Source organism: Colius striatus, chromosome 7, assembly GCF_028858725.1.
Source record: "Colius striatus isolate bColStr4 chromosome 7, bColStr4.1.hap1, whole genome shotgun sequence".
Taxonomy (NCBI): domain Eukaryota; kingdom Metazoa; phylum Chordata; class Aves; order Coliiformes; family Coliidae; genus Colius; species Colius striatus.
Window position 1 is genome coordinate 7,893,704 of NC_084765.1, and position 26,174 is coordinate 7,919,877.

The following is a 26,174-nucleotide window of genomic DNA, read 5'->3' on the forward strand; positions in this document are numbered from 1 at the left end:
CCCATGGGTGCTGCCATTAAGTCTCTTACAGTTAGCTGAAAACATGAATGGAATGGAGACAGAAAGAAATGTTACATTAAACAGTATTGAACATTTCCAAAGACTTAAAGACAATCATCTAGCTAAGTCAATCTCTACTCCTTAAAGATCAGAACAGCAGTTACTAAAAGAAGATCTGCACGGGAGAAAACACATGGAGTTTCAGGCAAAAGATGTGCTTCAATGTACTCAGTTAATTCAAAATATATTGAGAGAGGAACATATTATTAAAACAAAGTACTTTCATATACTTGCAAAGAGCTTTCAAATGTATCTATTTTTTATTCTATTGTAGACATAGATACAGTTTTCTACTAAAAAAATAATAATTTTGGGTGTACTCTCATTCTTTTCATGAATGCATACTCTTATGCAGAGATAAATAATATTTTTGCACCAAAGCTGAATTTAATTTTAGGTCAATTTTACATCTAGAAAACTGGACTACAGAGATGTGGACTGGCTTGCCCAGTGTCATCTGACAAGTCAGCAGCAGAGTCAGCCATGCCATTTAAATCTCATATAGTTCAGTGTCAAACAATGGACTTTGCTCTGGTAATACTTTCTAAAAATTGAGGAGTATTATGTTAGCAATTAAATATTTCTGAAAAGTAAACATGTGAATTTAATTATGTGTTAATAGCTTTATATAATAATTTAAGAAACTGAAATGTGAAATACAGCATATATATTCTTAAGTGATTTTTTTAAATAGCAAAGTTGTTAATACAACTCACCAGCTTTTCTTCTTTCATGTGAAGGTTTTCTTCTTGAAGTTTTTTACTACTGGCCATCTCCTTAAGAAAGAGCATGAAGAACAGTAAAAGCATGTAAAATTATTGTCTATTTTCTTTAGTAATATTGAATTAGCATGATATTGTGAACCCTCATCAAATGATTTAAATAAATTGAATTATTGCAAAATGTCTTCTTATCCTTATTTTTTTTACTATAAAATTATATTTATATTCACAGCATATTTACTTCCCTAGAGAAGGTTGTTCTAGAAATAGTTCAGTTATATTTTATATTCAGTTAGCAGAAAGGAATCCCTAATCTGTATCAATCAGAGAGATCATTGCCATGATGTCTGCTGAATGAAGAACAGAAAATATTCTTTAAAAAGATTAATTTGTTTAAATTTCACAATACCATTCTGATTTTTTGTTGCAGTTCTTGAAACTGTTTTTCCTTTGCTACAAGATTGATGTTTTCTTCTCCCACCCTGTACTGAGATGTGACCTTGGACCTTATCAAGTCTGCTGTTACTTTCTTCAGTTCCTTCACACAGGAAACATGTATAAATAGTTCATCCAGTATAAGGCATTACAATTCAAACCAACGACACGTCTTTTAAACTCTCCTGATTTGTGCTCTACTTTTAAATAATGCATGGAAACAACAGAACAAATTAGAGGAACTGGAAATTCATAAGATTGACTTGCTAAACTTTAAATTAGTCACATGTGGCTAAAAGGTTATTTTCAGAGGTAAAATGTTATTGTGCTAATTTCACTGTACTTGAAGTACATATGATACTTATGCATGTCATTATTTTCTCCTACAAGAAGTATATTAGAACACACTGAGTTGGCATTAGTAAAACCTCCTATTCCACGATATACAATAACAATGAAGTACCTATTATAACTATTGTGTAAGTTCCTGGGAATCTGGAGGAAGAAAGGAAGAACAGCGACTATCTGGTAAAAACAGGAATTGGCTATAAATTTGGAGGATCTTTACTTTTCCTGAAACATTAATTGCTTAATCTCAGGAGAATGCTAAATTAATTTTATATTAGAGGTTTCTACAACATGATTTTCCATCATCAAATATGCCTTTGATTTTATAGTCTTTATAATCTTTTAAATATCCTGGGGTTTTTTTTGCTATCTGTTTTCTAACCAGTTTATTCCAAGCTCCTAGTGCAGCAAATAAACAGCAAATGCTTTCATCTCATTAAATTACAACTTATAGTTCCTGGAGTCATAAATATTGTGCCCTGTGCTCCCCCACCCCTCCCATTCTGGTACAAGGTAGTCTGTTTAGTATCGCTCTCTCCTTGAGCACTCTGACGTTTACTCAGACAAATAGCAGAGGTTATGAATGCTGCTCACAGATAGTATCAAGAATTCTTCATGATGCCATAGTGGTGAATCAAGCATTCAGAATGGTAGTAGTTTTATCTAACAACTAAGTTTGGTCTGTTTAACTTTTCGTCTCAAAACTGGAATTCCATCTTATCACAGAGCAATGGTTTAACTGTTCTGGACAAAATCATATAACAGTACAAAAGGAAAAAAGAAGATTACACTGTAGCAGAAATTCACAAATACAAAGTTTTACTGAAAATACAAGTACAGGTAGTACTTTTAATCTTTTTTTTTTTTGTAGGCACTTCATTTCTCATGGATTTTAGTCACAACTAAATCTAAAATTATCTATTAAGTACTAAGTGTAACTGCAGAACCAATTATAGAAGCCAGACAGTAATGCTTTAGAATTGTGATATTCTGTAAGTCATAGAATCATAATGATTGGAGAAGACCTTTAAGATCATCAAGTCCAACCATTAACCCAACACTGCCAAGCCCATCATTATACCATATCCCTCACACCTCAGGCTTTTTCCATCTTTTGCAATAAACACATGTATTAGTTGTACTGTATTTACTATAAGGCTCTGCAATAACATATGCAAAGAGTTTCTACATTTAAGTGGCAGGAGCTGCAAGCAGTTTTGACTTTGTAGAAGTGGAAAGATGCAGTGTGCTGATTTTCACAGAGAACTAGATTAATGGTATAGAGAACACAGTTAACAGGTTGTGTGCTACACAAGCAGATGCAAAAGCCTGCTATGGATCCAATACTATAAATTTTCAAGAACTCAAGAGTTTATTGGAGAAAAATCTTAATACTTAGTCACACAGAAAGACGTTGTTGTACTAAGTAAATCATGAAGCAGAAAGGATAACTGAATTTTCTTTATATACAGCAGATGGATGTGCTTAATCCACTTGGAACCAAATCCACACCTGCTGGTCTAATAAAGCTGTAGGCAAAAAAACCAAAAAACCCAACAACATACACCTAAAACCCAACACAAACCAGATCATCACCAATAATAGCGAAGTTTTCCATTGCAAGTGAAAGCATCTATGTAGCTGTAGAAACGATATAAAACAATTTTATACATATCTATGCATATTTTCTTGCACTCTGAAATGAAAATGTTTTCATCCCCTGAGTTTTTGGTTCTTTTTCTGGTAGCCTTCTGTCATTAATAAGATCACTAGTAATATTAAAATTCCTATAAATTAAGTCAAATCTGGAAAATAATTGTATCAGTTTTTGGAGAATGCTGGTAAAAAATGATAAGGCTTTAAAGCCATTCCTTTGATATGTTGCTAGCAATCAACACTTAGAGACATGGTTTCAGAAACATTTTTTAAGTCAGCCTTAGTTAAGAGTGTCAGAAAAGAAACAGTCCTGCTTCTTCAATGTATTTTCGTTTTGCCAGTTGATATCAGCTAAATCTTCCTCCCTTTTTTTGGTAAAATAAAGTTTTGATCAATACAAAGTTTTCATTCTACTTTCTCTCACATTCCAGAATAAAGAGGTGGTATGGGACCGGAAAAGCAGCCAGCACAGGCAACTCTTACAACTGATATATTTTTGTTTTCTTCTTAGATGGGTGCTACTCTCTTGTATTCAGGCCTTTCACAGTGGTTTCATAGTGGAAAAGAATCCTACCACATTGAATATCAAAACATTCAAAGGCTAAAAAAGAAGTCACTGAAAAGGAAATTATGCCACAGTCTGTTAAGCTGAGATTTAGGCAATAGACTTAGAGGCAGGCAATACTAAGCAGAAACTATCACCTCTCTAAATATTTACTTCCACAAATTCCAGAAGACTAAACCTGTGCAGAAAGGACCTCAATTTAACCCAAGTTTTACTATTGTACACATTTAACACCCTCATCATATATTTGAACTTAGATTAAAATTTGAGATCAGATTATTTTTATCCATAAATGTTGAATAGTATTCACTACATTCAAATTCCCATTAAGAACAAATGTGTGAGATCACCCTGGTCTGAATCAAAGTAATGGCTGTGATAAGAGCTGACAGCCAAATGAAGACTTTAGTACTATGGATAGTCATTTCCACTCCAGCATTGAGGCTATAGAGGAAAGAAGTTTGAAACCCCAAGTTGTCAGAACTGTTAGAGGTCAGTCAAGTCTTCGAGGCAGATAAAACAGGTTTATAAGTTGCCCCAACTTGTGCTGCAGATATCAAGAGTTCTTTCAGGTATAGGGCAAGTGAAAAAAGCAGGGTAATCCCTCTTCCAAACTCCTTTAAATATCAAAGTTTTCTCACTGCTTTATGTCTCCTGTAAGTCCCTTCAGCTCTAAAACTAGCCCAGGGCACTTCTTACTGGATTTAACAAACACAGGTTGTGCTGAACTAACCAGCATCATCACTGACAGAATTCAAAAACACACTCTCTCACTACATAATTTCCAGAAATGTTTTATAAACTGTTGAAATAGAGAATATTGAAAAAATCTGTATTTTTTACTACATTTTCCATATTTTACTCTATTTTCATAGAAATTCTGTATTTTGAGGAGAAAGGCATGTCTATTATTTACAACTATTATTTGTATTTACAAATAAACAAACCCTCACTTTATTTTTCAAAATAGGGCATTGCCACAGCAAAGTGCTGCAGCACTACATGAATATTAAAGTGCTAAGAAATTAAATTCCACTTCAGTTTTTTCACCATCATTCAGAATAGGATGGGCAAATGCTGAACAACCAATAGGAAATTCATAAATTAGTATGATAAAAACCTTTTCCTGACAAACTGAGTAAGCTAGATTAAGTTTCAGTTGGCCCCTTCTTCTGCTTATCTAACAGTATTTTATTTAAAATTCATTACCCATGACCTTAAGAATCAGGAGTACAGCTGAAAAAAAAATGAATAAACAATATGTTTGATTGCTGGAGTACATAAATCACTATCAGTTTCTCTCACACACCTCAGTTACAAATTTTGCTATGCAAAATTTTCCTTAACATTTTTCTTTGCTTACCTGTCAAATTTCTTACCCTCAAAGAATTGTAAGTAACAAATTATTCCTGATTTTTAAACAGGTTTTTAAGCAACAAATCTGATTTACCGTGATGTTTAAAATTTCTAAAACTCCTCAATTCTTACATTTGTAATATATTACAATAAAGATATGTTACAATTTAGATGAATGTCTCTCTTTTTCTTTACTTACAAACTATTTATCCTTTTAAAGGAACTGTATATTTGAAGTGCACCTAATGGACACAAGACAAAGTTGTCTTCAGACCTTCATGGCTGTGATAATTCTGGCATTTTAAGCAAATAGGATTTTTCTATAGAAAACCAGTGACACCTTCCAACATTCTTCTGTTGCTCTTCCATCCCAAATATTTCAGATAAATATATATAGGTTTTCTAGATAATATGTAAATACATATATAATCTGCCATTTGAATTATGTGGCTAAATAAACATTTTTAAATGCCACAAAATCTACTTATTATTTAGAAATTAATTTGAATTCTTTTTCCAGTGTTCTGCTTTACTTTTATCCTATTTCTCAGTTTGCTTTTATGATGGCAGGAGTTCTGAAATATTTGAGATCAAACCAGTACTTCAAAACTTTATTTTTTTGACACAGCTGTTTGCCACATTATATTCTAATATGTAACTAAACAAATGTAGATTGAATTCCTGATTAATCTTTACTGTGGCTAGAGTATCTTCATGGTAGAGCATAGAGAAGGTAAGAATGTAACAAACAAAAACCAGTCTCTCTTTCATGATAAAATTCAATTTTAAGTCAGACTTCTAGAGGCACCATATCAGTAATTTAAATACTAGTAGTTTAAGTTCTTCTGTACCTTCAAATGTCATTTTTCAGGTAAACAAAGATGTTAAGGCAGGTAAACATCCAGTTTTTTATCAATTTAACCCAAATATAAAATGGTCATAGTCCCTTCTCGTCTACAGATTATCTTCCACCCCTTTTTGTTTTGCAAGACATGCACAAATTTTGCAGATTCTGTGATAGTCCAAAGCCTTCACCTGGAAGCTGGGGATCAATGTTAGGCCAAGTAGCCACAAATAATCATGCATTTTTTCTGTACCTAAAAACCCCAGGGAATCAAAGAAGCAGGGGAAAAAGTGGAATTAAAAAATATAAGGAGAAATGAAAAAGATGTGATATGGAGAAATCCTGAGTTTATAGGACAATTTTGACTTCAGAGGATCTTCTCCCGCAAGCTCTTAAACAGCTCAAAGACAAAAGAGACCTTTTTCTTCCCACTACTACATATGTTTAAGAGTGCAACTCAGAGATGTACCTGGCAAATGGTCGTTTCTGAACAGAAGAGGGTAGAAAAAAATAACCAGATAACTTCTTTGTCCACAGTGTCACTATTACCTAATGTCCCAGAAGTCCCCTGACACAGAAGTCTCCCATTTCTGATGGAGATTCAGTTAATCCTTTTTATCCTATGTTCAAGCTACCAGCTTGCTTCTATGGCAACTACTCTTCATGTTTTATCTCTCTTTGACTAAACTGAAAACATCATTCCATTTCTGTATCTGATGGAAGAAGCAGTAACAACACAGCATGGGAAGAAGAGACTTTGCTAATAATAAACAAGAAAGCAGTAGGACGCTGTATAGGTAAATAAGAAACTGCTCCAATTTTGCCATTCATCTGAAGTATCTGATATATCAACAAGGGAGCACAAGACTAATCCAGCCATTAGTCATAAAATGAAGAACAGTTCTGCTGCTTGTCCACTGTTTCTATTAGTACTACAGGAGCTTGTAGAAGTCCCATAGAATCTCACTTATACATTCAGAAGTGTGTAATATACTTACTTCCTTCAGATTACTTATTTTGGTCTCTTGTCTTTTATTCACTGATGTTAGTTTCTTATTGAGCTGTATTGCTTCCTGTACTTTAAAGAAAAGTTAAACCATGCTAATAAATACATTCATATTTGAAGGTATATTTGATTTATAACTGTAATGTATGTACATTTAATTTATAAATTAATCGAAATATCTTTGTGGAAAGAAGATTAAGATTGAAAATATGACTCAACTACTTTTTCTGTATAATGTGATCCTACACTGGAGGGTTACACCACATGGTACCAGTTGTTCTGTACCTCAAATGAGTGAAGACTTTTCTATATATAGGTTTGTTTTTTTTAAAAAAAAGTAATTTAATTGTTTGTGTCATTTGATGACACTTTATTAGGATCAGTTCTCCATGAACTTTTAATTCTAGTTTTGTTTTTTAACTAAGGCTTTGCTTGTAACTTTCTGATAAGCTTTATTATTTTTAGAGGAACACAGAACACAATGGACCACAGAACCTTCAAATAATTAACAGATGTACTGAGTTATATGCATATAGGACATGGAAGACAATAAATAGCAGAGGATCCCAAAAAGGAAAACTCTTTGAGAATAACTTATCTCCCTTTTGAAAGGGAAGGGAATTTTCTCTTAGCCTTTACAAAAGCCAAGATATCACTGCGAAATTGCTTGATTTTTGACAATGAAAAGCTGAGGATATTCACTAATCCCTGTACTTTTTCAGTGACCTCTATTCAATCTTAGTATTTAGATCCTCTGAGGTCTCTCTTCAGGCTTTTCTATTTCCTGATTGCTCTTCATTCACTCCTAATTTTTTTTTCATTTTCTCAAACAGCTTCTGGCATAAAACTTGAATACAAGAACTCTAGAAACTCCATCACATCCAAAAAGCCCTTTCCTTTTCTGTTAAAGCTGGTAAGCATCATGGTGAGTGACGGACAACAGTCTTATAACACAATAAGCAATTGTGAAGTTTTATATGAGAATGTGTGCTTAACAAATGAAATTACTTATGAATGTAACAAATACTATCTGATCCAAGTTGGGAAAAAACCCACCAAACATGCAAAAACTGGTAAAACTCTGTATTTCAACAAGAGTCATGTGTTCACTCTCCAGCTTTAAAATACTAACTGTGGGACATCGGTTAGACAATAAAGTTTTAGATTTATTATGAATTGTGGAATTTTCCCTACACAGCAGTATAACATATCCATTTCCACTTTCTTATTTCTCTACATATTGCTTTAATCCAGCAGATAAGGAACAATGGTTTATAAATTTAAACAATTTGCATTAAAAATGGCTGGCACACTTTCGGCCTGACTTTTTCACTGATGGCAGTTTCTTGCTCAGAATTTACAGGTTATCTACAGGCCTATTGTACATCTTTTATACTGCAATGCAAACTGAATTCTCCCTGCAGCAAAAGACACACGAGAGTCAAACTGGCAAACAGAATGGTATCTTGAACAGAAGCCAACATATTTAATCTTTTCTAGAGGTTCATTTTGCAATTACTGGTAACTATAAGTAGAAACATGAGAAAAAACATTTAAATATTATTCAAATAGTGTAAATACTGAGAGTTAATGTTGTTTTTCCATGAAATTGCAAAAAGACTTCTCTGCATCTGACATAACAGAAGAGCCTCATCACAAAAAGAAACCCTGAGGAAGCTACTGAGATACAGTAGTTGTCCGTTGTTACATTTGATGCTTGGCACAGGGTAGATGCTATTTTTCCTGAGGTGTCAGGTGTCCCCAATCAATATTGTCAAAACACTGAAAGACAAATGCTGAAGGACATTTAAGACATACATACCACTGTGCTCTAGTTTCCCATGAACACCTTTTATGATTCCAAACTGACATGCAATAGTAGCATAACACTTCTCAACTTCATTCAGCTTCTTGTGATGCTCCTCTTTTGCTGTTAAGTGCATCTGTAATTTTTGATCCTGTTAGAAACATGAAGGAAGGACAGTAACTAGCAACTCTCCAAACGTAACGTAACGTAACGTAACGTAACGTAACGTAACGTAACGTAACGTAACGTAACGTAACAGCATAAATACAAAATCCTACCCAGAATATCTGAGTTGTTGGTTTCATACCTAATGATTAGTTCCCATTTCCAGACAGCACCTCAATCCAAAGACATTCACCTGCATGTTAGGTTATCAAAACTGCACTTTAACATATTTTAATATGTTGCCTCTTCTGTTAAGGAAAACTTTCATGTAATTACCAGCAGAACTGTAGTAACTGCTTTTAAATCCCAAATGCAGATTTTCCTTTGTTATGTGGGTTAAATACATTACTTAGCCTGACATTATGTGACCATAGCTTAACATGCTAATGCTTCCTGAGGTTTATACTTGCCTTCCTGTAGTATCACTCAGTACAGTACTGCATTGCCACATTCCTTTGATGTTGGATGTCCATGCGGTTTAATGGAATCCCCACCTACCTCTCCTGTTCAGACTGAGGCTGTACCTGCCTATGTCTTTGGCCACAGTTTCAAAACAATACAGTGGCTTCAGTAACTATACGTTTGCACCTCATTGTCCCGGCTGCTCATTTGTCTCTACTGTAGTATTAAACCAAACATACCACATATCCAGGTCACAGCAATGCAATAAAATATAGGATTCATTTAAAAATTCTAGACAGCTTATATCACAGCCCCCACTACCTATCATTGCAGTACCCTCACAGAGGTGCATGGAGAGAAACCAGTAAGTGGCTGGAGGCAGGTAAGGGTTCCTTAAACTTTGGCAACAGTGCTAGTGTAAGGCTCATGAAAAAAAGCCTATAGGCATTTACTGTCTCCTGCAACATAATCTATTATGCAAATAGTGTTCAATCTTCTTTGTAAAGGTACTAATAAAAGTACTGTCTTCCTTTTATGGCCTTAAACACTTTCCAGCATGGTTTTAATCAACAAGGAAAACTGTTCAAGTTGTTTTGCAATGCAAAACAAAAATGCATTTCTTTTCTAACACAACATTGTTCAAATAATAGAGCCACTATGACAATAAAGGGATCTGAAGACCTGACATGAGAGGCTGTAATAGTTCAGCTTGGAGGACACTCAGTGAGATTTCTTCAATGTGTATAATTACAGAAGAGACAGCCAGATTCCTCTTAGTTGTGCCCATTGACACAAAGTGAAACACAGTAAACTTCACTTAAACTTGAGGAGGGGAAAATTACTGTATGGGTGGTCAAATGTTGGAACAGGTTGCACAGACATGCTACAGTCTTCATCTATGGAGACAAAATCCCAACAGGACATGGCTCTCTGCAACGGGTTCTAACTGATCCTGCTTTCAGCAGGGTTAGACGAAGCTATCTCCAAAGATGTCCGACAGCCTCATGCAAGAACAATGAGGAGAAAGCGTGTCTATTTGACACACCTAAATAAAAGAATTTCTACACACTTGCTAAAAAACACAACTACTTCTAAAGAGTAGTAGTGATTTTGATTTAATTTGTGAAACTAATAATGTTAGTTTCTTTCCCAGAAAGATTTAAGTAATCTTTTAATGAGCAATTATTAAATCTTCAGTGTCAATTAGCAGTTGTATCTTGAAATACAATGAAATACACTTCTATTTGAAGGTTATGTGTCTGTAGGGAAGGGTGGTTCTAATCACGTTTGTCACCATCAAACACTTATTTTTACTTCTATTAGCATCTTGGCCTAAGTAATATCTTATCCCAAAGAATTCCACACAGTAATTAAGTAAAATATATTTAAGTAAAATTAATTAAGTAATTAAGTAAAATATATTTATTTAATTTCACTCTTGTTCTGTGAAGGGGTGATTGAAAACAAATATTCACAGAAAACTATATTCAGTGACACATGCCACTGGTTTTTTTAAATGTATTTGTTATCCTCTGCTTCATATACACTTAGTTTTTTGCTTTTCTCTTTACACTGTATTCTTGTTAATAGTTTTCTAGGTATTATTTGGTCAATTTTAAAGTTAATTTTCCTCTGAAGACAGTGCATTAAATTAAGTCCTCAGAAAAGATTTCAGTTAGACATCTAATCTATTTCTAACCTACAGCAGAGCAACACTAATTAAAATGAGTTGGGCCAAATTAATTCCTGTGTGTAAATTCAAGTTACACAAAGATGAATTTGGCCCAGTCTGTTTGGCTTCTGTAAGGCTCCATTTCCATACAGTAACAAATGCAATACATGTCCAAGCATCAGAGAATAATAAAAGCTGAGAGTAATGAAGAGAAATGACCAATACAAGGCCACCAAGATAGGATATACAATACAAATTTCTCATGTTTTATAAGGTATGAAATTAAACACACTACAGCAAATAAAAAGTCATAATGGACGCACTGGTAAAGAAACAGCACTACTTACAGAATCACTCCAAGGAATGTAGGCTGTGAATGTTCAATATACATTCTCTTTTTCCTAATCATAAGCAAACTGTTGAAGAATAGTGCCTAACTAATGCTAGGATGTAGATTTTCTAACAAGAAAATAAAAAGGAAAAATAACATTTGTTTTTCCTGGTAGTCATTCAAGTGTATTTATTGTAAGAGATAAATGAACAGAGGCATTGCTAATTTGAGATTCAAAAAATCAACTGGGAGAACACTGAAAAAAAAAATAATATAAAAGAAAGTGCAAAAAACTTCAGTTCTTGCCACAAGCTCTTTGAGTCAGCAAGACAGTGTCAGTCCCTCCTCCACACTAGAAAAGCAGAAATATGCTTTGTTATTTCCCAGGGCTCTTTCCAGTGAGAAAAGGAACTGCCTGCTATATACTCCAGAGTTTTATTAAGAGCTTACCACTTGACTAGTATGATTTTCGATGGCAATCTGCTCTCCAGACTTAGCGCACAGTGAAATACAAGCATGAGCTTGTGATTCTTCTGCTCACAGTGAAAAGGTCCTAAAACACTCTACTACAGAAAACAATCAAGAAACACCAGAAGACACTGCAGGATAGGGAGGGTATGACCCTAGAGCTGCAGGAAGACCCATAGAATCTTGGTTCTTCTTCCTAACGTCTGATACTGCAAGAACAGAAATTATTGCCCTGCCCTCCACCAGTAATAAAGATAAGCTGGGATGGGGAGTGGAACTGATTGTGGCCATATGGTTTGTTGAGACACAATGACTTCTTGGTGGAACTAGACCAGAGAAATAGCTCAGGGTCAGGTAGGTGACTGGAGAAAGACAAAGAGGGAATTGCTCATATCTCAAAGATGTTCTGGAAATTGAGTCACCAGTCAGAGTTACTCAGTGAAGCAGAAGGTGATAATCAGGAGGTGAAAGTGTCAGAAAAACAAAGGAGATGTAAGGGCACGGAGACCTAAGTCAAGATTATGTGAAAATTATGCAAAGGGTTACCAACTGTAGGTCTTCAAAACAGGATATTTTTCCACAGTAGGTTCACACCATTTTTCTACTTAACAGTAATTATTTTTAATTTATACTACATCATAGCCTTCTCACTGTATTTTTAAACAAACAATATAGTATAATTACAGGCAAATTCCTAAAAATTGATGCAAGTAAATAAAAATAACATTGCTATCTTAGATAAAGAACAAATCAACTTTTAAATTTACACTTATTAACATTTTACAAGAATTAACTTTTTGTTCTTTTGGCAATTACATCTGTATTGGAAAACTAAACTGTGGCAGGGAAGCTCTTAGGAAACTGTTGTTAAAATATCCCTGACACATTTTGGCCTATGCCAAGTAGCACTCATGTGAGCAATTCTTGGGCACAATTCAAGAGACTGTCTGCTGGGAAAAATGTGGTTTATTTGGATGCAGCTTCCCTCTTTTTTGAAGAGCAGTAGAGTTTAATGAACCTAGACAATTTCATATCACTTGACTGCAGCTTCATTAAATGATCTCACAAACATTTAGCTTACCAATAAAAACACAGTCAGCAAGTGAAACTAGACTAATTACCAATCATTCACAGAGGCTGTCACCCCATCTACTTTATTCATTAATACTGATGCACTGAATAACTGTCTTGTAGACAGTGATGTCTCCCCACTGATTACAGAGAGATCTTGCACTTCAAATTTGCTCTTCTGAACTGCACACAAGATTTGGTCTCTAAACCAGCCAACACTAGCCATAATCTCATTCTTGTTTTTTCATATTTTAGCAATATGATATATCTTTAAGATTTAGGTACTGCAGAACATGCACAAAAAAAATCTCTAAATACTACTCTGATATGCCTAGGATCAGGCAACGCAACAGGAGAACACATGAATGGATGCTACTCTCCAGAGTTCTAGCGTTCTACATTGTATCACCTACCAGAAAACCAATAAAGGAGGAAATGAAAACCTGACTAATGTCCTTTTCCTCTAGTTATTTCGTTACTTCAGCAGCAAGAAAAAGAACACAATACAGAACCCATGCTTGCGCGTATTCTATCAAGTAGCTTTGTGGTAATCATTCTCTAGGCTTCCGACGGCATAAGTAAGGTGCCACGTGACACAATAATCAGCACCTTTATTGTGGAAACAAAGGAAAGATGGAAGAAAACCCAAATCCTTTATTTCTTTGTCTCTATATAGTCTTTCAATACTAAAAAAACCCTTCCACTACTTCAAAATTCTAGTGTCTATTGTAAGAACTAAAATATTAATACTGAATACACGAGACTAAAAAAATGGATTTAAAGGAACAAAATCAGAATAAAATGCTAAATCAGTAAGGCTTGCTCAATTCCTAGCACATACAAAAGCTACTGGTTTTTACTGACTGGCAGGGTTTCCAAGGTGCCAGATATAAACTAAATACCACATCTGTTTACTTTCAGAACACTAGTCAAGGCATGATCTAATTAATCTTTTAACAAACTAAAAATTGAAATAGAAATGAGTCTCAGATAAATGAATGGTTTGGAGTTTCATTCATTTTACTTTTAAACATTTTGCCATTTGTGATAACTAAGACATGGGCTACTACTACTTCCCTAGAACATACCATTTATTTCAGTTCAACGACTCAGGGCGTAAAGTTGGTAGGATTTTACATGACCTAAAACTGTATTAGCCCACTAGTGCGTAAGGTTGGAGGAAAGAATTCACTTCTGTTTGCCTTATGTTTGTTTTCATCATTTCATACGAAAGCATCCTCTATAAATGTGGCCAAGCCATATATGTTATGCTTGCAAAAAAGGATTTCTAGTGTCTTGTCCTCCAGCTAATAACATTTTTAATAACCATATTCAGTATCAAAGTCACAGTACAACAATGATGTCAAAATTTTCAAATCATCAATTACCAAAAAGTTTAGAAACAAAAGAAAGGAAGAGATTTATTTAAGAAGCACAGAGGCATTTCTAGCTTACAGAATGCTCTTGTGATTTAAATATTCTCATTCATATGGAAGACTGAGCTTCCAAGTTATGAAAGAAAAGTAATATGTGAAATGACCTAAATATAAGTTCAATAATTTTGTGTATTTTAAACATATTTTTAGATCAGACATATTTTAAGAATAAACACAAGTTAAAAGTGAAGTAAGACAAAACACATTTTATGTTGCCTTTGATCTTTAACTTGTAGCCTTAACACCCAGGTCAGAGGGCACATTATTCAATTTCACCATATTTTGTGTAAAACCACTGTAGCGTTGAAGATGACTTTCAGTACAAATGTCATGGTACTTAAAGCTAAACTGGACCCTAGTTTTTTGAGCTTCTTAATTAAAATCACAGTTTGTAATGGTCTGACAATATTATCTTTATTCTTTCCAGTTGAGCAGCAGCAGAATTTTCACAGCATTTATTCAATCAAGCTTAGCAATGATTCTGTAGCTCATTCTTTCACTTCCTAAAACAGACAACAGGGTTCAGAGCAACTATGCTGTCTCTCTATATAAATTTATTCCCTGTGTCAAAGGGAGTAAAGTGGATTGGATGAAATCTAAACTGATCAAGGGAACCAATGTTCCCCTGAAGTAATTCTGAAGAGGAGTGAAAAAGGGTAAGAGGAAAAACATAGTTTTGTTTTTACGACAAACTGATAAAAGAACTCTTGCTTCTTTGAGATGAATATGCTAGATCCTGTAAGTATAAGGGTAATATAATTACATTATTCAAATTAATATTAAAGAAAATCTTCCCTTTAATAAAGACAACAAACGTACCAACTATACTTTAATTAAGGATGAAAAAAATACACATGCTAAATAGCAGCTATCACACCTAAAAACATTGTATTTGAAAGCTTTTGACACTCAAAGCCAATATCACGTCTTTTGGTTATTTGTAATAATTATCACACACCATTTAAGTATTAGAATTTGTTAGTATTTGCATTATACTCTAAACAGACATTTTGTTTTCATAAGAGCTATTCCTTATTTTTTTACTTCTTACCATTTCATTCAATTTCTTCTGTAAAGTGTATTTTGAAACCTGTAAAATCAGAGAGGTATTAATTTTTTTGACAGCAACCCGGATATTTAAGTATTCTCATACTTAAGATTTAATTGCATTTATTGTCAATCCAATACAGTAATAATGGTTTTGAATTAATGATTACACTATTTTTTATTATTATTTTCACTTTACACCATTTCACGTCAATATTTAAATTACTTAAAAACACTTTATACTGATTTGTTATTACAGAAGGCTTGAAAAATGCACAAACTCTCATGTTTTCTAACGTGTATCACACAAGTAATGTGTACGTGAACCACTGTTTGTAAATATAAACAGACAAGAAAACAGAGATAGAAATTAAAGTACTCCCTCAAGTCCTAGAGAAATACAAGTGTGTTTCCTGTTGGAAAAAAATAAATCTAGGTAGATACTCTGAATGGTAGCATATAAAGACATATTGTATTAATCTTGCACACTTTAATAAGACTGACATTTGAAGTCATTAATACTAGCATTCTCACACCATTGACATCAGAGAATTTTTATTCATAATACTTCAGATTGCAAGAGCTTTAGTTTCTACCTTCTAGAACATTGACAATGTCTAGAAAAAAAATAGAGAGAAGTGTCAAAGAATGCAGTGTGTGTAAACTTTACACAGAAAATATAATTTATAGACAAAAACTAAGCCTAGGGAACAATAATTTTAAGACAGAATTCTGACTCTCTGGATAGAGAGGGCTACAGAACTGAATTAGAAATTCCTCACTATTATTTTGAGCTGATTTGCAAACCATTTTTTCTGAGTCCATGGGTTCATTGTGACCTCCTGCTTTCTCCAACCACAGCAGAATTTCCTAGATCTGTATTATACTGTTACATAAAGGTTTGATCCTTGAACATCAAACAATTAATGTTAAGCTTTGTTTTTTGAAATTTGTTTTATCTTACACGAGAAAGGCCAGTGGAATCTTACGTTACCCTTGCTTCCCGCATATTGTGTTCAGCAGACCATGGAGGAATATTCTGTATCATCTGTGTTAGGCCAACATTTGAACAAGGCACCAAAACTCCTATAGCCACTGCACAGAATGCCAGCCATGGGAAAAATCTCCTTTGCTCCTATAATACCTTCAGTGTTAACTAAATAATAAACAGTCTGATACCAAGTAAATGCATCCCATTATAAGAGAATGTTAATAAGAACAAAATACATTGCAAAAGTATGGGTAACAATCCATTATAAACATCTTGTTTGCAGTAGAATTAATTATTATCCCACTCAGTTTTGGGTAGAAAAATAACGAGCTCCTGAAAATGCGTGAGATCTGGCAAGGCATTACAATGCTACTTCTGTGTTAAATTCCATTCTTTTAATACATTTTCGACATATCTACCCTGGTCTTCAAAAAACCCCAAATATTAGCTAAGTTTCTATGTCTTCTTCTATTTCAAGTAAGTATGGATGACAGCTACAACTGCTCCAACATCATGTAACAATATAAATAAAATACAATACAGAAATAACACTGAGAGGCACTTTACTGACAGGTATGGGAAAGCCGTGGATTAAGTGGTAAATTAGAGTGAAAATTAGACTAGGAGTGAAAACTAATCAAACAAAGGAAAATAGTAAAAAGCACAGGTAGCACACTACTAGTTGGAGGCATGGTGTGAATACCTTCTTCTGTTCAGGAGTGCAAAACCAGAGTTTCCAGATAAGTAAGAAGTAAGAGGACAAGAACAGAAAGAGGAAGACTATGAAATGAAAATAAAGCACATTTCATACACTATTTAGACTCTTATTGAGTTTGTAGTTCTTCTGAAAGAAAAGAACTTCACCTGGAAGACTATTTTAAAGTCATCTTGACACAAAAGACTAGGAAAAAAAATCAGCATTGAGGTGTACATGTACTAGAAAGATTATATGAGAAGGTCTTAAAGATGCTCTTAAAAACAACTATTTTCTTATTGGTGAAAAAAACTAAAACCAAACCACTTGCATACCAAGGAAAGTTTTTAAAAAAAAGCATTACCTGTAATGCTTTTAATGTTTCTTTCAGCCCATCAATTTCTTTTCCCTTTGTTTCTACAGCAAGCTGATATCTTCCCTTTCAAACAAAAGGTGTATTTCAGTATTTGAGTATAATAAATGCATTTACAACATGAATTTATCAACAAGAATGTTAAAAAAGAATGCATTACTCCATTAGAACAGAGCAAATCATTGGTGAACACAGGTGAAAAAGCAGCCAAATAATATTAAATAAAACTAAAATACATATACTGCTATAAAAAGAAAAGTAAAACATGATAGTATATTTTCACTACTTATGACTAGTCACTAAGTTTTAAAATTTTCTCTTCTAGGAGAGAAAAATCTGACAAAGGCAGAATTAATATGTTTCTTTTGTTTAGAACAGAGATACTAAATAACAAAGAAAGTTATCAGGTAAATCTTTTTTCTTATTAGCAATTACACAAACAGACACAGAGACACACAGACACACACACACCACATACACACACACACACTTATGCATGTGAGAAAAGTCAGAGAATTTCTCACACACACACACACTTATGCATGTGAATAAAGACAGAGAATTTCAGTGGAATTAAATCAACTAAAATGAACATATCCATTCAGCCACCCCTGCCTGTTCTAGCTGTTTATCAAATGTGCTGGCTCTGCAACTTCCTGAAATCCCCTTGATGAATAAAAGTACATATCATGCAAATTGCAGCAAAAAATGAAGTGAAACAAATAGAGTTCACATGCAAATGTTCATTGACTTCACTTTTTGAAACAGGCTTCAAGTACCAAATGCAAATCCTTTATTCAGCAGGGGAAGCAGGCACTCAGCTTTGTATAAAAGCTCATGTACTTAAGAGAAATCCCATCCATTCAGGCTTATGTATGTCTTATTTCAGTTTAGGTCAAGTTCCTCAGGAAATCAGCTCAGGCAAATCAGTAAAAGTCCTATTAAAATTTGGTTTTACTAAACTAGTTAGAATTGATACGTTTTACCAGTACATGGAAAAAGCTTATGACAATTCATCACTCCCAAAATAAAATAAATTTTGTATAGCTTCAGTATAGAACTATCGAAGAACACTTTTTCCCCAACTGATTTTTAGTATAAACAGATTTTGAAGTGACATTTTGCAAGTAAATGAAGTCCCATAGGCTATAAAAAAAACCCCAAAGTAACAATTGTTATAAAGAAATTTCCTCTGCAAAGGTAGTAGCAAGAATAATAATTTAACTGTAATACACTTAGTTTATGTCTAGAATATGTTTGGTAAGTTATATGGCATTATCATTTGCTTATGTGTTTCACTGGATGGCAAACAACAAATAACTGTAATAGAGTACCTTTTCTTCTTCTATGGCAAATATCTTTGCCTGTAACTTGATTGTCAGTGGCACAAAAAAAAAGAAAGAATAGATCAATATAGTACATGGGATTAACTTTATTTTGCAACTTGACAAAACAATATAGTTATATTACCCTGCATAGTATACTGCCTGGTGGTTTTTTTTCTTTAACTATAGTAACTATAGAGTCAATCACAAATTATCTTTTCAAGAAAGAAAAAACCTAATTGGTTGTCAATTTCTTTAGAGTGTGACAGGATTGTGAAGCAGCACTAGTGATAAATTCTTCACCACCATGCATAACAGTTTCAGTTCCTGTGACTGTTTTCTTCAAGCATTCGTTGTTGATTATATATTATGGAGGGAAAAAATCAACTCTAATTTGAAAGGCTGAAAAACACTTTTAAAAGATGAACAAAATCAATAATGTAGCAGAACTTTTAGCACGTTTATGAATCTAACCTTGCAGAGGACCTGGCATCTTAGAGAGGAGGGGAAAACAAAAACCCAACACAGTAAGAAACAGATTAAAAGAAGCATCATCTTCTCTAGGAATATTTGGGTAAAAAAAAAGAAAAGGTCAAAAATCCCAGGAAGAGGAGCTTACTGGAAAAAAAACATTGAATTGAGGCATTATACTTGGTCTGAGAAAAAAAAGATCTAATGTCATTGAGCTGTATATTTTCTCATTTTATACACAACAAAAAATTACTTTTATACCAACTGATAACTTGCTATTATGCCATCACATTGTAAAACCTCATTGGCAGAGCTAAAAGACCTTATTTTGCTACCTGTTTTTTAAAAGCTGACAAAGCTTCTTTGTTTTGTTGGTTCAATGTATCCATCTGATGCTGTAGAGTTTCCTGCTCACACAAAGAATCAATACTGTGTGTTAAAGATTATACTGTTACTGTATGTAACACATACATACAGTATTTCAAGACAAAAAAAAAATAATCCTTATTAAATACTTTTAGAAAGACACGACTGATTAAAAACAAAACCTGAAGACTAAAAATGGACTTCTGTTAACTGATAATCACATTCTTGGTAGTAGTATCTCTAATTCATAACAGGTAAAAACTCTTACCTCTAGAATTCAGATCTGTGATTGCTAGGACTTCTATAAGCAACTCTTACCCATGCTATCAACTTGTAGAAGTGATCTAACACTCACTGCCATCTTAAGACAGCATCTTGACACAGTTCCAGGTGGTTATAATAGAATTTTTAATTAAAAAATATAATCCCTCTAAAAATAATAATCTGTTGTTTTTAGTTAACTTTAGTCATTAAACTACAAGAAAGAGCTGAAGGTGTGCTGAAAACACTAAGCATGAGGTGATAGTCTAAGATTTTTATCATCTTTTTGCCTGATTTTTCTCTCATCTGTAAAAACAAGAAAATGGGTTAAAGATGTACTTTTACTTTTATTTTGTTCTTATTTCATATCATAATCTCACAGACTAAAATACACTCTGCAAGCTGGAAATCTTTAATACCTTTAAGCACTGTGTTCCTATACACAACAGGGCACTCCTCACACCCCTTATTAGGGCAAAGTAATGTAGAAGATATGTTTGTAAGATCAGATTGTTTTAAGCTCTAGAGACTAAAAAATACTAGATAAAGGTAATCAAGGGGCTCTGTCTTTGAACAGTTATCTCAAAATACAGATGAGTGTTCAGCTAAGAAATATCAATGTGAAGTAGGAAATGATTAAGTAACAACTGCACAAAAAATAAATATAAATTGAGACTATTAAAAAGAATTACTGGAGAAAATAAATTGATCATTTGTTTCAAACGAGAAGTCAGATTTCCTCTCCTGCCCTAGCTAAGAAATCAAGTTTTTCAGATAAAGCTGATTCCAAAATTGTACTTTCTGCAGCAAATGAGTGTTGTTTTCAAGTTCCACGAGTGAGAGCTGTTGCCTTTTGATAAAACACAAGAATCTGTGGAGGTAAGGTGTTTTATATTCATTTACATACTTATTAGCTCTTTTTAAGATGGGTAAAGAAAGTTTTGATTTGCATCTAAAAAACAATACTTCCTACATGAAGGTATACTGAAAAACGTGAAAACAAAAGTCTTGAGGGATGTTTTCCTCAAGCTGTCTCTTAGAACTGTGTTCAAAGACACAAGTTCTCTGGTGGGCAAAGGGCACAGCAATTACACTAGAGAACCAGTAACAATACTGCAGTGATCGCAAGTCACTGATATTGTAGTAAGTATAATGAGTATACTCATTAGATTTAACAGCATATTTTCTCAGTTATTTCTCAGTTATTCTGTTTTCCCTACTGCTTTTCAAAGAGCACCAACAGTATTAATACAATGTAGAAAAAGATTTATTTGAAAATGTGATATTAAATCTGAAACTGAGCTCAAGTCACGTCTTTATTTTAAACCGGTTTGCTAAATTTAAGGTAAAATAAAATCTATATCAAATAGTAGAAATGTTGACTGAAAGTGATATCTCTGAAAGAAAAAAACAAGTCTAATAGAAGCTTTGATAAGGCAGGGCAAGCTGTCTTGCTTACTGAACTACTCTTGAGGTCAGTATGATTCTGCATTCAGAAACCAGCAGGTCACAAATTCAATTTAAATGTCATACTTAGCATTTTTATCTTACTGGAATCTCCAGCATTGGAAATTCATAGTAGCTTGTTCCTTTGAAGTTCCAGAGCTCTATATATGTGCCCAAATGATGTTTCTAAAATCTACAGCTCCTTGTTTACATCAGGTTTGCTGTTTCTCAGTGTTAAATGCAAAGTGAGGGGAAAAGAAGAGTTTACCTAGCTGCCTGTATGTCCCATCTTTTTATTAACAGTAAATTAAACTGCTGTTAAGGTCTCAGAGTGAATGGAAATAATCTCTTTTGAACCTAGATTATTAAGAACTATAACGCTAGGTTATGAAAAGCAAAGAAAGGTTACAAACTGAAAGTATTATTGCTTTTACAGATATCAAATATTTCCTGTTTCCTTGTGTACATATATATCTTTCAGGGGAAAAGAAAGCACATAGTTAGGATTATTAATTTAAGATGGTTAGGATGAACTCCAAGATAAAATACTCTTCCTTTACTACTAAGATGTTAAATATCCCAAGATCAAGGATAGAGCTAAAATTATTGTTTTTCTGTGATCGTAAAATATGCAGAGTAAAGCCTTTTATCTTGTGACCTAGTGACAGGGGTCATAGGTTTGATTGTATTAGAGAGGGAATGGATTTCCTATGAAAGCATAACCTCAGGAGCCCTAATCCTAAGAAGAATGTTCAACTTACTTTACTAAAAACTTCATTTTGAGTGTTTAAAAGCTGACAAACCACCACATACGGTATATCTAATGTAAGTTTCTGTTTAAAATATTTTTTGGGAAAAACTGTCACCTCCAAAACATTGCAAGTCAAGTTTTACCAGTACAACTGTACTGGTACTTGCACTTGTCAAAGCCAAGCATAATACAGAGAAGCTGTCGTGTAGCTTCCCCCACAGTCATGTGTCAACATGCCTCATGTTAAGTTACGTGTCTTATTGCTTCAATATTTACATCCCTTTTGACTGAAGATTTACACCCATGCCAAATTTTATGATGGTATCCTTTTGTTAATCAGTTTTCTAGGTTAGGTACAATCCAAAATAATATAAAAGCTACAGGAGTTCATAACTGGACTATTGGCTATCATGCTCTACTATGAAAAATTACAATAGACTTAAAAAGGGAAATTGTACCAAATCACAATCTATATTGCTATTACATAAAAATTAAACCCCAGCAGTTAAAACATTAAAACCATGAGAGTTACCTTCTGCCATTCAAGTTCCTGTTTCTCCACAACAATTTTACTTATTTGATCTTCATAATTAATCTCTGTTTCCTAGTTAAAGAAAACAAACAAATTTACAGAAGGCAGTACCTGCAAAACAAACACCAACATAAGTTGTCTCTTCCTTTACAGTCGAGTATATAGAACCATATATGCCTATACACTGCACAACAAACAAGGAAACAAAAGCTCTTTGGCTACATTAAAATATCAGATGAAGTCAGCTGTTTTGGTTAGAAAATTTTCAGAATAGATAACTTATATGGAAATGCATAGCAGAATTAGGAGCTAGGATTTTAGCTTTCTACATTAGCAGGAACAGTTCCCTCTTCATACATATTCTATTCTGCATCTTACAACAAAATCAAACTCAAAAGGAATAAACCAGACTTGACTTCACACTTGAAAAATGACTAAATGTTCTAATAAATTGAGTCAAAATATTGACATGAAGCGAAATTCAACGAGGTGCAGCAAGTGTTTCATGAATGAACAGTTAGCAAATGACACTGAGGCACTGAAGTGTGTTCAGACACAGTCAACAATGCTGGTGAAGGGTCTGGAGAATAAGTCTTATGAGGAGTGGTTGAGGGAGCTGGCAATGTTTAGCCTAGAGAAGAGGAGGCTGAGAGGAGATATGATCAGTTTTCACAACTACCTGAAGGGGAGTTGTAGTCAGGTGAGGGTCAGTTTCTTCTCTCCAGTAATGAATGATAGGACATGAGGAAATGGGTTCAAGTTGCGCCAGGGGAGGTCTAGATTAGACATTAGGAAGAACTTTTTCAACAAGAGGGTTATCAAGCATTGGAACAGGCTGCCCAGGGAGGTGCTGGAGTCACATCCCTGGAGATATTCAAAAGATGCATAGATGAGTTGTTGAGGGATAAGGTTTAATTTAGTGATGGGCCTGGCAGTGTTAGGCTAGTGGTTGGACTTGATGATCTTAAAGGTCTTTTCCAACCTTAATGATTCTATGACACAGACAATCATGGTTAATGACCTTTGAGACATCTTAATTATTGAACTCAAAGCACTTGAATCTTTATTCTTCTTGACACCTCTCAGAACAACTGAACTGTTTGTTTCAGTAACTACCTCTGTTATTACAGAAAAATAAATAAATATTTATCATACCCTTCTGTGCCAAAAAGCCTCCTGACTTACCAGATGAAAGCAAGAGGTTAAACAGGAGTCATGGATAATCAACACATATTTTTGATGAGCTATCAGAAAGTGGGAAGAACACTACTGAAGTCTGAAGTTTCCTTCAGAATCCAGAAGACGTACTAGTAAAAGGAAGGTATGTCACATCTCATGTTCTTACAGAAGCACATAGTAAAGAATCAAACTGCTAGTGTGATAATGAGACTTAATTGCTGATAATTACAGTTGCTAAAAATGTACAGGAATTTTCCTGAAATATTTGGTATTAAAGTCAAATTTTCCTAACTGGAATCAACTGGAACTTCCTTTTTGAGTCAAACCTTTATGAGCACTGGCCTTCCTTTAGTAATCCAATGTTAAAAAAAAGGAAGAACAAGTTCCCCTATCAGCCATGACTTCTTGCAAGAACTATTTAAGCTTTTGATGCATATCATAAGCAATTAAACTGCTGTTGTGTAATTGCATACAGCTAACAATGAATATTCTTTAAAGACCTAGAGAGCTACACTAGTTTGCTGCTTTGAGCTTCAGAAGGACCATTTCTTGCCCTGTCTCTGCACATTGATGATTACCTTGAAAAAGTGACCACATTAAAATTTACTTCTCTTTAACTGGTGCACTAATAACATTTATTGAGGTCTTGCATTGGACACGCTCTAATACAGGCCAAACTGATTGTGTGAGGGTAAAAGAATACTTCCAATACTGGAACTGTGTTCTCTGAAGTGCTGTATTTTGATATATTATGTACACCTTTATGCTTTTTTGAGTTCAACTTCCCCATATCAGGGGGAAATTAAACACTACTGAGTTGCTCTAAGTCCCATCCAACCTGACCTTGAACACTTCCAGGGACAGGGCATCCACAACCTCTCTGGGCAACATGTTCCAATGCTTGGCCCTCTCTCCAGTTTAGAGACAAGGATGTCATGCCAGACAGTGTCAAATACTCCCCACAAATCCAGATGGATGATGTCTATATTGCTCCTGACTTAGCCACCAAGGTTGTAACCCCACCAGAAAAGGCTGAGAAAACTCACACCTCAACAGCCTAGACTACTGCAAAAGTGGCTAGGATGTTCAGGGAAACAGTAAGAACTCAAAAGAGTGTCACTTACAAATCTCTAATAAAAAAATTAAAGCAGGCCTCAAAATTATTCCTTTCTTGATGTCGTGTTTTTAAGTAAAAGAAGTCATATTTTTCCCTAACTGCTGACTACATACTTCTAACACTCCCCTGTGTAGGCATTGACAGTAGAGTATTTCAGAGACAAAATCAAAATTTTGATTCAGTGCACAAGTAGGGAGAAGGAGGTGACCTGTTAACCCATAGATGAGACCTTGGGAACCCAAGAATTTGTACCAGTGGAAAAGAAGCAACAATAACATGTTGCCACAGGAGATGTGGCATGGACTTAGATCAACATAATGGACAGTAAAACTGCCCCCAGAATATCTGAAGTGCCTGCTTTCTAATAAAATGCTTGCTAATTTTGAAAATATGGAAACTAATTGCAGTTATTACTGCATTTCTTCACCTTCTAGGCATATAACTGTCTCTCCTTTTCTTTGTAAACTCATCTAGTTTGATGTATTTGTTCTAAGCCAAAAGCTCAAGTTCAGAGCATTTAGAAGACAAACTTCAAACTAGAACCAGCATCAAAAAAGAAATACAGCTATGAAGGTAAAATAGGAAGAGATACAAAAAGCTTAACATATGCATTGTGATTCTGACCTCACTAAGGCAAATGTATCACTAATTCAATGGTAGTTAGAGACCAACAAGTATATATCCATATTAAACTTACCACAAAATACAGAGAAAACAACGCAGTATTTTACAAGGGAGCAATGTAGCAGATACTAGTGTCAGAAATTCTTGACAAAGAAATCTTCAATTCAAATAGACTGGATTTACTGAAACACAACTGCTACCTAAATGAATCCAAGCATTGGTGTATATAAAAAAAGATGGAATTTTATATAAATAATGGAACTGGCAGACTACCTCTACTTTAATATATACACATTTCAATTAAAATGTGCACGTATTTTAAAACCTAAGGAGAACACTGAAAATTTTCACAGAAACTCATTTTTGTGCAGATACTTAGTTTTAGATATTACAGCTGTTCTAAAAAACAAGTTAAATTTTAAAGACATTCATAATTGTTAACTCCCACATCCATATCAAACACTTTACATTTAACTAAATCAACAAAATAACACAAGCTTAAAAACAGTATTAAATTCCATTTTAAGGGAGCCCTTTACTTGAGATACTAAAGAAGACAAGATCCCAAGCTCTAAGTGAAGAACACTCCTCCAACTCGCTCCCAAATTATAAAGGAAAATCTGGAAGCTATCAAAAATGTGTATATATGTAAC

General features: G+C 34.1%; 1 protein-coding gene across 1 annotated transcript in view; it reads right to left on the reverse strand.

Moving 5' to 3' along the window:
- CCDC73 (coiled-coil domain containing 73) overlaps positions 1-26,174 on the reverse strand; it is a 70,086-nt gene that overhangs the window by 19,876 nt on the left and 24,036 nt on the right. Inside the window, exons 4-12 of the mRNA XM_061999633.1 lie at positions 22,602-22,673; positions 19,581-19,652; positions 18,784-18,819; positions 17,441-17,515; positions 15,396-15,434; positions 8,815-8,950; positions 6,985-7,064; positions 1,192-1,320; positions 777-836 (exon numbers count right to left, since the gene is read on the reverse strand). Coding sequence (XP_061855617.1) covers positions 777-836; positions 1,192-1,320; positions 6,985-7,064; positions 8,815-8,950; positions 15,396-15,434; positions 17,441-17,515; positions 18,784-18,819; positions 19,581-19,652; positions 22,602-22,673 — 699 coding nt within the window. The remainder of the gene's footprint in view (positions 1-776; positions 837-1,191; positions 1,321-6,984; positions 7,065-8,814; positions 8,951-15,395; positions 15,435-17,440; positions 17,516-18,783; positions 18,820-19,580; positions 19,653-22,601; positions 22,674-26,174) is intronic.